At 42.6% G+C, this 15,378-nt stretch overlaps 1 protein-coding gene across 4 annotated transcripts in view; it reads left to right on the top strand.

Moving 5' to 3' along the window:
- Positions 1-15,378, top strand: part of FRMD5 (FERM domain containing 5) — a 373,795-nt gene that overhangs the window by 336,716 nt on the left and 21,701 nt on the right. For all 4 annotated transcript variants that reach the window (XM_036735288.1, XM_036735286.1, XM_036735287.1 and 1 more), the window contains 3 exons: positions 3,553-3,641; positions 7,624-7,687; positions 8,151-8,242. In XM_036735288.1, coding sequence (XP_036591183.1) covers positions 3,553-3,641; positions 7,624-7,687; positions 8,151-8,242 — 245 coding nt within the window. The remainder of the gene's footprint in view (positions 1-3,552; positions 3,642-7,623; positions 7,688-8,150; positions 8,243-15,378) is intronic.

Raw genomic sequence — 15,378 nt, 5'->3', positions numbered from 1 at the left:
GGCCTGAGTTCAAATGTGACCTCAGACACACTAGATTTGTGACCCTGGCCAAGTCACTTAACCTCTGTTTGCCTTAACCCTTGGAAAAGAAAGCGGCAAACCAGCATGAATGGCTTTGCCAAGAAAACCTCATACAGGGTCACAAAAAGTTGGACATGACTAAATAACAATATATTTAAATATATATACTATAACATATATTATACATGTGTGCATATGTATATATGTATATATACACACACATATATATATTTGTATATACACATATCCCATTCCTGCATTATTATATATTAAAAATTATTTGGGCATCATCTCCCAGCTTAAAATGCCTACCCCAACCCCCGATTTTATACTTTTCTTATGCTCATGTAGGTTTTGAGATAGGAGGCAGTGTGGTACTATTGCAAGAGCCCAGGATTTGGACCCAGAGGACCTGGGTTCCAATCTGGACTCCATCGCTTACTTTCTAGGTGACTTTGGGCAAGTCCTTTAACCTCTTTAGACCCCAGTTCCCTCAACTGTAAAATGTGGAAGCCAGATTAGATGGCCACTTAGATCTGGCTCTAATTCTATGATTTTATGGTAATGCGATCATGGAAATGGATCTCAAAATGTACCACCTTCTCCCATGGCTCCTTTCCATTCTGGGCCTCTCAGGTTTTCCCTGGGCAATCTCCCCCCATCCCCCATCACTCACAATCATGACTGCCTTCTGTCCACCTGCAACTGAGTTTTCCATTTCCTCTGCTCTCTCAACAAGCAAAATTAAAATCTCCCAGGCCAAGGAGAAATAGCAGTCTTTTCCCAAAGACATTTACATTGAGTGGGGAGATCATCTAATTGCTGGCAGCTTTTGGTCCCTCAGCATCTCAAGGACAGTCACCAGATAGAAAGACAAGCTGCATACACCTTTGTCTCAGCTGTGGCTCAGTAGAGATTCTGATTCTGGGGTGGGAGGGCCTAGGTTCAAGTTCTGCCCAACATATTTACTACTCACTGTACATAGTTCCTTCTTCTGTGTTCCTGTGTACTGTGAGCACAGTCTTTACCCCCACTGGGCCCTCATGTAAAGCTTGCTTCCACAGATCAGATCCTTAGATAAGTCTCATTTCTCCCAGGAAGCATTTCTTGAGCCCCCACTTATCCCAAAGGGTCTTTCCTTTTACGGGAAAAGTTGTTGACCACACTATCCCCAGGAAGCCTCTGCTCCCTAATTTCTACTCCTCACCCAGATGCTCCCCTACCCTGGCCCATGTCTCATGTCATGGGGTCAAATATTTAGAGCCAGAAGGGACCTTAGAGATCAAATTAGAGATTAAATTCTTCGTTTTCCAGATGAGTAAACTAAGGCTGAGAGGTGTTGAGTGATTTGCTCAGGATCACACATCTAATAAGTGGCTGAGGTGGGATTCAAACCCACATCTTTCTTACACCCAAGTCCAGAATCAGCCACTAGACCACACTGCCTCCTCCACTCTTCCAGCATTATCTATTTAGACCAGGTGCCTCTTGGACAGGAACTAGTAAACAGATATTAATAACAGCAACCAAACAGCGATAATAATCATAAGGAGAATCCAGCCCTCTGGCTTTCTATGTCTTTATTCAGGTTATTTTAGGCAACAAGAAGCTTTTAGATTTATTCTACTACAAAGCAGTCACAAACTCAGCTCTTTGCTGTGGCCATGGGCTGAATACCACCTTGCTGGTAGCTGGGTGATTGGATCACAGTGATCCCTGATTGTATACGTGATCACGATAAGAGGGTTAATAGTAATGACAACTTGTTGTCTAATGCCCAGAAACCCTATATTGAGTTCATCCAGCAGGCCCAGACAGTCACACTTGTGATCTTGCCTGTGCACAGCAGCATTTCAAAGAGAAATTGCATTTTCCTTGAGAGAAGGAGCCCGTGGGGAGTTCCAAAAGAATAATCTGGGGTTCCAGCCACAGCCCCTCAGGGCTCCTGTGAATGACCAGGTATAACACTCCTTGTGGAATGAAATCATGCTGGGTAACATTCATACAGTTCTTTAGGATTTGCAAAGTTCTTTGTACATAGAGTTGATTTTTGAGTTGATTCTCACAGTAACCCTGGGATGTAAGTTATACTCATTTTACAGACGAAGAAACTGAGACAAACAGAGGTGAGGTAGCTTGTCCAAGGTCACATAACTAGTAAGTATCTGAGGCAGAATTCAAACTTATATCTTCCTGCCTCCAAGCCTGGTATTCTTTCCGTTATGATACAAGTCATATTAACCAGAGATGCCACCCTCTGAGTGCTAAGAACGTGTGTAGCCCTCTAAGCTTGCTAGCTCTGTGATCCTTATCTCCTTATTTGGGAGTTTTCTGGCCACTGGCCCATGTAACACCACATTGCACATAGTAGGTGATTAATAAATATTATTGAATGAATGTGATCATTGGTGAAAACTCCCACATTGGTGAAAACTCCCACTTTATGTACATTATCTCATCTAAGCCTCATAACAACCCCTGTGAGGAAGCTACTATAACATTATGCCCATCTCACAGATGACATAACTGAGGCTGAGTAAGGTCACTCACCCAATTATAGTCACACAGGTAGTAAGTGTCAGAGGTGACTCGACATTCAACCCTCTATCCATGATGCTATGAAGCCTCACGCAAATCCTTCTACCAGGTTCCTAGAATGAGTTTCTGAACGATAGCCCACCTCTTTCACCAGACCCCCAGTAGCCTCACGACATTTCATGTGATGTTTCATGACATTTCATATGAACTGACCAACAAGCATAACCTTCAAGATCACCATTGCCCCAGGACCACAAGAGAGGATCACCCAACCTCATACCTGGTATTCTCCTAGCGTGAGGGCAGTACTATCCTCGCTACCTCCGCCTTGAGCATCTTCTGAATTCATTTCTCAATTGGCCAGTTATTCTTTTTTTTTTTTTGGAGGGGAGAAGGCAGGGCAATTGGGGTTAAGTGACTTAAGTGCCCAAGGTCACACAGCTAGTAAGTGTGTCAAGTGTCTGAGGCCACATTTGAACTCCAGGGCTGGTGCTCTACTCACTGCGCCACCTAGCTGCCCCCTGGCCAGTTATTCTTATATCGACTACTGAACTTTGCTGAGAGAGTCCAGGCCCATCAGGGCCTTACACTGCCAAACCACACGTTTCTTATTTATTTAATTTTCAGTTCACAGAACAAAACAAGCATTTCCATAACACAGTACAATAAAAAAGATGATTGCACATGAAACTTCAAATCTACCATATAAAACTTACTGTTTCCTCCAAATATACAACAAAGTTATCATGTAAATTCCTTTTTTCCCCTTTTTTCTCCCTCCCCTCCCCCCCACCCGCAGAGACTGGCTACCATTAGATACAAATAGGGGTGTGTGTGTGTGTGTGTGTGTAAAATTATTCTATATATACTTCTGTTTATCAGTTCTTTCTCTAGATGCAGACAGCTGTCTCTGCACTGCCTCATCTCTAAGCGTATGTTGTGGCCATTCATGGAGCCTGCATCACCATGATAATGAAAGGTCTTGTGTTTCAGGATGTGTCAGGGAATGCTGCATTTCTGGCCTTCACTCCCTTTGGGTTTGTGGTTCTGCAAGGCAACAAGAGAGTTCACTTCATAAAATGGTGAGTGCCTATCATTCCCAAATAGGGTCTTCAGATCTCAGCAGCAGGGGAGGTGCCACAGCATCTGTCTCCTTTGCCCATGGAAGGCCAAACATGATTCAGGTCATTCTCCAAAGTGGTTTTCACAGCTGTAACGTTTTTAGGCCATGGTCTCACGAGAGAGTCTGATTCTTCCAAAAGAGATTTGCCTAGGGCTAGTTTCATTAGAGACAAAAGGGATATAAATCCAGTAGAATGGACCTGGAAGTCAGAACCTGGGCCCTGGGACCCCATTCAGATGTGAAGGTTTGTCTAGGTGACTAGTGGGGAAGAAAGAAGATAAGACTGAAGCAGAGAACAGGGAAAGCGAGAGAGGGTCACAGGAGATCCATAATGTCCTTCACAGCAACGAAATTGTAGAGAGAACCATGAGCTTTGGGAATTATGTCCCTCTTTAGGGCCATAGCCAGCACTGACTGACTTAACTGGCCACTCTGGCCTATCTCAGCAGGCAGGTCCCTAATTCCATTACCCAAACTCCTAACCAGTGAGCAAGATCTGGGCTGTATGTGAGCAGTGCACTGACTTTTTGTACAGGCAAAAGCCTCCTCATTGCCCCTGCCAAAAACTCCGTTTCGAACCAACCCCCGGATCTGTAGCTGATTCCTTAAAGAGAGAGGCCTTGTAGGGTGTCCTGTCCCAATTTTGGCTCTGTGGCACAGCAGCCTTTCTGAAGCTCACTCTGTTTGGTCCCTAGAAGCCGATCTATTCATTCCCCTAGAATGACTATCCGCACCCAGCCTTACTGCTGCTGCCTCGGTGGTGGCCCCAGTGAAGCACCCATCTCCCAGTTCTTCATGCCTCTGGGGCTGACCACTCTCTTCAGCTCTTTTGTGTGTCTTCGTTCCTATGTCTGGCTCCTGGGGGCTGACGTGGGGCAGACTCTGCCTTATTATAATGGCAGGTACCCAGTTCTGTGATACCACCTGGGCTTCCCCAGGGAGCACCATGCAGCTGCTTTCTTTCCACCTCATCAGGGCGAGGTCCTGTACTGATTAGCTCATTAGCCATAGCACTGGGTGGCCTCTTCCTGCTTCTCTGCCTGCACAAGGATGTGAGCAGGCAGGCATGGAGAGTGAGCACAGAGATCAGGCAGAGCCAGGCCCAGACAGTCCACTCCCCAATTTGCTACTAAAGAGCCTGTGGGAAATCTGAAGCTAGCAGGTGTTCCCTTGCATTATTATAAAGGTTAGATTGCTTAAGCCCCCTCAGCACTGCCCTCCAGTGGAAAGGTGATGCACCTTCTTTCCACTTTCTTATTCTTGTAAACTATAGAAACCTGATGAGCAACTCTGAGCACCTGCAAAATCATTTCCCTGACCTCTGCCAGCCTACTGTCCATTCCCCGGGGCAGGACGTCCACATTCAGAGGTTGCCTGGGACACGTGTACACAAAACCGTTTCTTCGTTTGTCTCTGGATTGTCTGCTTCCCTCTTTTGGCGAGCATGGTGGGGGGCCAGGGTTTCTACTCAACCAAGGCAGAGAATGAGCCCAGTCTCTGTGAGTATGAAGGCCCTTGGGGACATACCTCAGGGGCTATATTTAGAGCATAGGCAAAGCAGCAGCTTTCCTGATGGAGGTGGCAGCTCCCTGCTTGAATATTCTTGAATTATAGTTTTGATGAAGAATCTGAGTTCCAGCCCTGCAGACCAAATTATAGCTAATAAAACATCATGGCTAATAACCATATAGCACTTTAAGGTTTGCAAGGCACTTTACAAATATTATCTCATTCAGTCCTCACAACAACACCAAGGCAGTGCTGTTATTATCCTCATTTTAGGGGTGAGGAAGCTGAGGCGGAGAGACCTTAAGTGATTTTCCCAAGCTCTTATATATCTAGTAAATGTCTCAGGTGGAATTTGAACCCAGATCCTCCTGATTCCAAGTCCACTGCTTGATCCACTGTACCACACTGCCTTCCTAGGGTCTGTTTTTACAAGCAGACCACTTGAAAGAGGGACTTCCTTCCCTGAATTGTCCACAAATCCCCAGAAGCAGTGCTGTTTGCTGCTCACTGAATTTCCCTGGGCAGCCCTCTCCTGAATTTGGAGTCCCCCAGATAGTCTGCTCTCCATACCTGCTTCCTCTAGGCAGGATAATCCCAGCATTTTCAGTCTCCCTCACCAAGTTAGTAGATGTCACTCTGTCACTAACTGATGCAGGTTAGTATCCTCACTTTGAAGACAAGGATTTTTTAGTCTTCTTTTGTGACCAGCTAAAGGCTAAGTGACCAGTGTGTTTGTCTGTATATCAGTCAGTTACCACTGAGAACAGAAAAGCAGCCTAGTAAGTCTCAGAGAGTGTCACATCAAAGCTGATGGGTAGGTGCTCTGTGTTATAATCCTGGTCTAGTCCGTGACTGGGCAACAGTGAGCAATGATACCCTGTCTATGTCCCGAATTTTTTTCCATCTGCAGTATAGGTGCATTGTTTCCATCTCTTTCTTCTTCTTCCATCCCCTTTAGTTCTTAGGGTGTCAGGGGTATACAGAGAGAATCAGTGGAAATCTCCCTACAAATTACAGAGAGCAATAAGTCAATGGATTAAATCAGTGATGGAGAACCTGTGGCCTCCAGGCCACATGTGGCCTTCTAGGTCTTTGGGTGCAGCCATTTGACCGAGTCCAAGTTTTACAGAACAATTTCTTTTATTAAGGGAATTTGCTCCGTGGAGTTTGGATTCAGTCAAAGGGCTGCACTGGAGGACCTACAGGGCCACGTGTGGCCTCGAGGCTTCAGGTTCCCCACCCCTGAATTAAGTTCTCTGTGTAGAATTGTTCTATAGAGGATCTGAGTAGCTGGGTAATAAGGCCCCAAATAGCACAGAACGCTCAACAAAGTTCAGGAAGACAGCTGTAATAGGAAGCATAGGGATACATCTGGCATAGAAAGGAATGAGAAACAGCTGGATTCTTCAGTTTTGCTTGTATTACACTCCCTGGTACCCACTTCTAGGGCTATGGCACTCTTTTCCCTCTTTGCTAAAGTAAGCCAAACTAAGGGATAAATAATTAATTGATTGAAAAATTTAAAAAAAATTAAAATAAAACAAAAAAAAATAAAGTAAGCCAAACTGAGAATAGTATTTGAATGTGAGGTCTGGACCACTTAATGTACAGTAATCATATCACTTCTTTTAATGTGTATTGCATCCCACTGGTGATGTACCCCAGTATCCTGTTTGCCTTTTTCACTGCAACCATACACTGGGCTGATGGCTCCAAGGATTTTTCTACAATAACCCCTAAACCCCTTTCCTGGTCAGTACGCTGCATGACTGTTCCATGTAATCTGTACTCTATTTCTCTCTCTCTCTCTCTCTCTCTCTCTCTCTCTCTCTCTCTCTCTCTCTCTTTCTCTCTCTCTCTCTCTCTCTCATTCTTTCTCTCTCTCTCTCTGGTTTGTTGCCCCCTCCCCACCCGGATTGATTGTTCTATATGCGTCTGCATTAAACTGCATTTTCCATCCAGTGGCACAGTCACCTGACAGAAGCAGCTTCCTCAGAGCCTGGTGGCCCTGTTTTGTCATTACTTGCTGTATTTGGAACTTTGGCCTCATCAGCTAACTGTGGCATCTGACATTTGATATCCTCATTCAGATAATGCACCTGTGTTATGAACCAAGTCCTGCAATGACCCTTGGACACTCCACCAAGAACCACTTTCCATCCAGAGATGTTTCCCTTTTACAGCCACTGTTGTTGAGCCTGAAATCCTTCTCTACCCCTCCCCGCTCCCTTACACTTTGGTTGAACAGAAAACTGTGGATTGAAACTGTTCCAGTAACTGTTCCTTCAAACACACTGCGCTGCTATCTTGTTTCAGTTCTGAATTTGGCTAAAATTGTGTCTGTGCCTGGATGCTCTTCCAGAATAGGCAGGCTCTGTCTCCACAAGGTTCACCTGTCAGACTGGTGACAGGTGCTCTCTTTATTCTTTTAGGAATGAGGTGACCAAGCTGAAATTTGAAGGAAAGACTTTCTATTTATATGTAAGTCAGAAAGAGGTGAGTGGCTCCTTCTTTCTCTTCAGGAAGGGTTTGGGAGCTGGGGTAGCTGAAACTAGCCTGAAGTGGACAAGCTAAGTGGTCCCTACCTGGTAAAGCTAAGTCCTGGCACCAAGGTGGGGATTCTGGGGCTGGGGGCAGAGATGTGTGTGTTATGCTGATGACACCCCGAGGTTTGCTACAGAAGATCCTTAGTACAAGATCTTCTGCACTATAGGGGAATTATTTTATTTCTTTCCTGGAGCCCAAAATGCAGAATCTTCTACCTCTATACAAGCAACTCACATTGGCTATCTGTTGGCCAAGGACTGAAAACTTTGGTTTGCTTTCTGGCCATCAAGACACCCTAATACTGATTCTCTAGATTAACCTGAATTTTTGACCTTTCCCCGAATGTCCTGGTCCACATTGCCCATTTGCTTCCCTCCACAGTCAATTGTTTCTATATGGAATTTTTTTGTAGGAAAAGAAAATTGTTCTTACATATTTTGCTCCAACACCAGAAGCCTGCAAGCATCTCTGGAAATGTGGAATAGAAAACCAAGCCTTCTACAAGTGAGTCATCTTGGATTGTTATGCTTTATTGGAGCCAGAGTGATAAAAGGTATTTCCAAAGGAAAGGAAGACAGGCTGGTAACAGGAGAAAGGGAGAAGGAAATGACCCTTGGAAAACCCAGCTACCCATTCTGTGTCAATTTGGTTCTGAGCTTTCTGCCATTGACCAATGGTAGATATTAGCTGACTGGTCATGTAGCATCTAAGCTAGATCTTTTGGTACTATTTGGGTGGCATTAGATATCTTGGGGCCTGCTTTAAAGGTCAAGAGTAATGCCTTTGGGATTCATTATAGCTCAGTCACCCCCAATTAGTTTACTTTAGTTTGACCTTAGAGTTTCCCCTTCCCAAAAAATAAAGGCCCTCCCCAAGAACAGAATAGTTCTGGAGTTTCTCAGAGGTATAGTCTGTTTCACAGAGAATCCCAGGGGATCTAGAAGAAACCATGACACGTGCCATTCAGAGTCCCTGGAATCATTCTAGCTCTCTCAGAAACCAACCAGGACCTAAAATGTGCTTTCACCCACCAGGACTGCCACAATCCTGATCCACACCATTAGAATGACTATCAAGGCTTTGGGTCTACCACATACTTTAAGAATCACTTTGTTGGTGAATACAGACTAAGGCAAACTATTTTCTGTCTTTTTTCCTCTTCTTTTTTGGTTTTGTTTCTTCTCTCTCATGATTCATTCCATTGGTCACAATTCTTCTTTGCAACTTGACTATTGTATAAATAAGTTTAATGTGAAGGTTTATGTAGAATCTATATCAGACTGCGTGCTGTCTTGGGGGAGGGAAGGGAAGGGAAGAAAATTTGAAACTCAAGAACATGTAGAACTAAGTGTTGTAAACTAAAAATAAAAAATCTAATTAAAAAAAGAAGAATCACTTTGTTGGGACTAATCCCATTACGTTCAGTGTTGGCTGGTACCAATCCCAACATTGTATCAGGGCCAAAGATACCCCCATGAGCAGTCCCTAGGAGGGGATACTTGCATACCCCCAAGAAGTTAGGATTAGTGTTTTCCTTTGGTTAAGTCAAGTGGTTGTTTAAAAAAAAATTACAGAGCTAAGAAATTTCCCATCTAGAGAAAGGGAAGACGCCAGGTAAATTATCTTTCACAGAAACCCTTGGTCTGGTTTAAAAATAGAATGCAATGTCTTATGCTTTAACAAGCTGCATTTTAATCAGGAAGATACAAGACAATGTATGTACTGTGTTCTTCCTGGGAATGCTGCCATCAGCAGAGACACCTGCCAGGCAGGCTTTCTCATTCTGTTCACCTGAAGGGACAGCACAGTGTTGCTTATATGGACTGGGTTGGATCCAACTCCCTGGTGAGGAGAAAGGAACTCATTACCCTCATAAGTCACAGGTTCAATGACACTTGCCAACTGTAACAGGACTCCACAAAATGACTTGCTCAAAGTCATACAGCTAATAAGTGCCTGAGGTGGAATCTGAACCCAGGTCCTCCTGGCTCCATGTCTACCACTCTTGGCAGCAAAATTACTGGGTCTTCTTTGGATCCACCAGAGTAGTACTACATAGAGCTGTTTCTTACTTAGGCTTTTTTTGCTGTAAATGCTTGATTGTGTCTATGCATTTGGCCAGAGGACCAGGGACTCTTGAAAAGTACAGTATGAATACCAAATTGGTCTGGCTCCTGTGTACTCCAAGGTAGTGGCCCAGTTGTTTTGTACCAAAGAGGAGATGCACTTGTGTGCTATGAGGGTCTCTGCTGACCAAGGAGGGCCAAGGAAGATTGGACCTCAGAACAGCCCCATAACCTTCATCCTAAAGTTGGTAAAAGGTTCTCCAGCTGGGCTTCTTTACAGTATTCTCCTCCTCTTCCTCCTACTCCTCCTCCTCCTTCTCCTCCTCCTCCTCCTGTCAGCAACAATAGATAATAGAAGACTCTTCTGCCATCTCTTTTCATTTTCTTCTCAGCTGAAAAACATAATAAAGAGTATAGCATATTTTCTCTACTCTTTTTTCTTCTCAGCAATCAGTGGCAGTAAAGAATACTCCCTGCTCTCATTACCTAATTCACCTGCCCAATAACAAGTGATAATACATAGAGTTATAACCTCATTAATTCAGTTCTGAAATTTTTCCCTTCTCTTCTGGGTTCTGACTCTGGATCTCCTCTGTGAATGACCCCACCTCAGTTTATGATTAGTAACCAAATTCTTATTTTTCTATAATCAAGTAAGTTACATTCATCTCATAATCATAGAACAGGTTGAGTGTCCAAATTTCCCTAGATGTTAATCTAAAAGTTCTCCTAAGTATGCTGTGTTCTCCACTTCTTCCAGTATTCTACACCTTGTCGTGTTCAAAAGAGCAGATGCTATCATAGAAAACTGAATCAGACTTAATTGCAGTAACTGCTTCTCTTAGAACTCTGAGTAGACCTATGCCCCAAATAAGTTAGCTATCAAGAGTTACATGTTTACAAATGGTCTCTGACCAACTATCACTTCTTTCATTCTAGACTCTGTCTTTCTTTATAGAGCCTAAGATTCCATTAACTTTATTTTGAACTTCCAAATCACACTGTTGATGAGATAGTATATAATTTATATAATCAGTCCTCAACTTTCACAGGAGTAACATTCCTAGAAAACAGTGCAAAAGTAAAAAATGCAAGTGTTGATATATTGAACCTATGGGAAATAGGGGGTAACATTCCTGTGACCACCAAAAACTAATCTTTTGCTAGAGATTGCTGAAAATATGCTTTTCTGCATATAATTCTTTATAACAAAACATTAATTCTGATAATATATATTCTTCCTAACACAGTAACCATGAAATAACCCATAAAATGCAGTACACAAAATAAAATTAGTAGCATGCAAAACATTTTTCTCGCTAGTAATTCCCTAGAATTCTGTGACATTTTTGCTAACATCTCAGTTAAAAAAAATTGTTTCAGGCAATATTCACTTTTCATAACACGTGTAATCTACACTACCATACATATTTTCCTTCCTTTTGTAGATATACTGAATTTCCAATTCATTGATAATTTCCTGTTAAAGGATAGCAATGAGAACATAGCTTGGATGTAAAAATAACTTCTCCTAGACCAATGATATTTGAGGGAGCAGATAAATATAAGGCTACCTCTCTCTCTGAGAAGAGCAGAATGTCCAGTCTCTGGCCCCAACCTTTTGCTTTCCCTTCTGGAAGGAATGAAAGTCTTCTTTGGAGAAAGTTAGAGAAGGAAATGCTAGAAATGTCTATTCTTGCCTCCCTGTAGGCCACGTTTAGACAGACCTACATGGGCACAAATAACCTACATGGGCAAAACCAAAATACAGTCAACATTCAGCCTCATCTTCACTTTTGCATTGGCAGCTGCACACATTTGCAGCTGTGTATAGTAGGGAAAAAATGAGAGACACAATGCATGTAAGTTTGTATCCTGCTAGGCACTTCACTGATCTTGTACACTCTGCCATTGTAAAGAGCTTCCCATACATCTGTTACATATTTTCATTGTTTGGCTTTAAAAGTCAAGTTTTCGTTGTAATTATGTCCCCAAAGCATAGCGCAAGTCCTTTGGACTCTAAGCCCAAGCATGCAAAGTCAGTGATGCAGCTTTTGTGTGGGGATGTCTGTAGCCACTGTCATTAAACCAGTTCTACTATCTACCTTACTCTTGTACTACATATTACTCTATCATGATATATATTTCTCTATTATCTATTAAGTATGAGAAACTTTTTGTCAAATGCTTTGCTGAAAAACAAGTGTACTACATCTGTTTCCCTTTCTTAATACTCATGAACCATTCTTTTAATAATAACATATTCTAGAATTTTTTCCAGAAATTAAAATGAGACTTGCTGGCCTATATTTTAAAGAATCTATCATCTAAATTTTTTTAGAACTGTGGCATTTGCCTATTTCCAGAACTGGGGTACCTTTTCCATTCACTGAAGTTTTTCAAAGATTAACAGTGGCCCATAAAAATTATTTCTGCCAGTTCTTTCAGTACCCTGGGATGTAATTCATTTGACTGATTACATGAACTCATCAAAGGCTGTTACCCATCTCCGTCTTGTGTTTCATCTCCCTGTTAGCAATTTTTGTTCTATTCCTCATCGAGAGATTGTTTTCCTTGATAGAGAAAATAGAAGCAAAGTAAGAATTGAGTAGTTTTACCTTCTCACCATTACCATTTTCCCATCCATCCCAAACAATGATCCTATTCCTTTTTTAAAGTTCTTGCCCCCAACATAGCTGGAAAAAGCCCTTTTTGTTATCTTTAGCATTTATCTAAGTTTCTGAATTTTTCATACTTTTAACACTATTCTTTTGCATTCATTCTGGGTTGCATAACCTTGCTTCTTTATCTTGTACAAGTGTTTTTTAGATCTAAATTTTTCAGTGAGTTCCCTATGTATCTACATTCTCATCAGCCTATTCCCTCTTTCCTTCTTCACTCCAGTTGTGCTTATTGCATACGCCAAATTTTGTTCTTAAAAGCATCCCTGTTCCTCATCCCCTGTAAAATTTTAGTTCATGGGACCTTACCTGTCTCTGTTCTGAACTCTACTCTTCCATATCTAGGATGCACATCAGACTGTATCCGACTTTTCCATCTTAAGTGGCATGGCCAACTCCACTAAAGGTTCCCATCGTTTCTAATTCAGCCACCATTTCCTCCTTATTGGTCAGAATGAGGTCTATAACAGCAGTTCTCCTTATTGCTTCCTCTACCTTTTGAAGATTGAAATTATTAAGTCAGGATATCAACTCCTCTGCTTTCATCAGACAGAGTTTTTATGGTTATCTGGGTAGTTGAAATCACCCATTGTTAATATGCCATCTCTCTGTGCCAGATTTGTGGGCTATTTAATGATATCATTATCCATTTCTTCCTTGTCTCTGTCTTTCCCTCTAATTTTTTTTTCCTAGTCCCTCTGTTTTTCCCTAACTAATGCTCTCTACAATGCTTTCGCCCTCTAATTAATGGATTTTCCCACAAGAGTTCAGCTTATCCTCTTATATACAAAATTACTCTACCATCCCTTTAAGCTAATCTGTTCCTTTTCCAAAACCATAAATTACAAACCACCAAATCTCAGTGATACCTATAAAGTTGAATTTCCTTCTTTGCAGCAATATCACTGTTCTACTTTATTTCCCATACCCTGCATATTTGTGTATATACAACTAAGACTATAATTTTAATTACTACCCCTTTTCTTGGACATTGATTCCTGAAATTTACTAGTTTTTCCTCATCACTGATTTTCTTCTTTCTTTATTTTACCCGATTGTCTGTAGTATGTCTGTAGCATCTGGCTTAGAAGATATGTGAACAGTTTTCTCCCTCTCCCTCCTCTCTTTCCCTCTCCCTCTATCTTCAGTTCAATGCTATACATATGTGTGTATTTTTAACACATAGATATATATATATATATATATTTTACCAGCTTTCATTATATGTGCCCTATGCTTGAACAAGAGGCCATCATGCCCTAATCCAGAAACCCAAATCCCATTCTCAGAATACTTTTTAAGCATCATGTCCTAGTGGATAGAAACCATGGAGACTAGGTCTGAATTCAAATCCGGCCTGTTACACATACTCGCTGTGTGATCATTAGCCAAATCATTTGACCTCTCAGTGATCCCAGGCAGCTCTCTCTTGAAGAACAGTTGCTGATCTGTACTGGTAGGGAGAGTTTGCTCATAAGGAGTACCTTACACCAATTAGCCTCATGAAGTGGGATTCTGCATACCAGTTGAGGGGGGCTAGGTCTGATATACCATAACCCAGGGAAGCTACAACTTGGTGAAAGGAGAAGAAAGAGGTGGGTATCACCAGCTGGTGTTTAAAAAGATAATTCTGGAGGTGGAGCCAAGATGGCAGCTGGAAAGCAGGGACTTGCATGAGCTCCCCGCCAGGTCCCTCCATCAACCTATAAAAAAATGGCTCTGAACAAATTCTAGAGCTGCAGAACCCACGGAATAGCAGAGGGAAGCAGGGCTCCAGCCCAGGACAGCCTGGATGGTCGTGGGGTAAGGTCTATCACACGGGGCTGGGGAGCAGAGAGGAGCAGAGCCCAGCATGGGCCATGCAGACCAACCAGACCAGAAGCCGGGCGGAACAGGCCCTAGCACCCTGAATCAGTGAGCTGTGGCAGTTACCAGACTTCTCAACTCACAAACACCAAAGAAAATGGAGATTACTGGGAAAAGCTGCGGGGGACAGAGTGAAAGGAGTTTGTGGTTCAACCACCAACCTGGGGGCAGCAGAGGAGGTGCAGCTACAGAACTAGGGCTGCAGTTGTTTCTGGCCCCAGGCCCACCTGGTGGGAGGAATTGAGTGGTGGATCAGAGCAGGAGTGCAGAGCCTGCTTAAGATCTGAGTCCTGTCGCCATTGGTGGTTCTTAGGGGAAGGGTAGTGCTGGTGTGGCAGAGCTTGCTGTGTAGAAATAGCTTGGAAAACAACAGCGCAACCCCTCAAGCTTGGGACAATGTACTCTACTCTACAAGCAGTCATACCCCCGCGAAAAACTCAAGGGTCAGGTAGTTGGCTGGGAACATGGCCAGGCAGCGAAAACGGACTCAGATTCAGTCTCAGACTTTGGAATCTTTCTTTGGTGATGAAGAAGACCAAAACATACAGCCAGAAGAAGTCAACAAAGTCAACGAGCCTACATCAAAAGACTCCAAGAAAAACATGAACTGGTCTCAGGCCATGGAACAGCTCAAAAAGGATTTGGAAAAGCAAGTTAGAGAAGTAGAGGAAAAATTGGGAAGAGAAATGAGAGGGATGTGAGAAAACCATGATAAACAAGTCAATAACTTGCTAAAGGAGACCCAAAAAATACTGAAGAAAATAACACCTTAAAAAATAGACTAACTCAAATGGCAAAAGAGCTCCAAAAAACCAATGAGGAGAAGAATGTCTTGAAAGGCAGAATTAGCCAAGTGGAAAAGGAGATCCAAAAGATCACTGAAGAAAGTACTACCTTAAAAATTAGACTGGAGCAAGTGGAAGCTAGTGATTTTATGAGAAATCAAGATATTATAAAACAGAACCAAAGGAATGAAAAAGTGGAAGACAATGTGAAATATCTCATTGGAAAAACCACTGACCTGGAA

The sequence above is a fragment of the Trichosurus vulpecula genome, chromosome 8, assembly GCF_011100635.1.
Source record: "Trichosurus vulpecula isolate mTriVul1 chromosome 8, mTriVul1.pri, whole genome shotgun sequence".
NCBI lineage: Eukaryota > Metazoa > Chordata > Mammalia > Diprotodontia > Phalangeridae > Trichosurus > Trichosurus vulpecula.
Note: the sequence above shows the minus strand (reverse complement) of the source record. Positions and strands in the feature narration are given on the sequence as shown.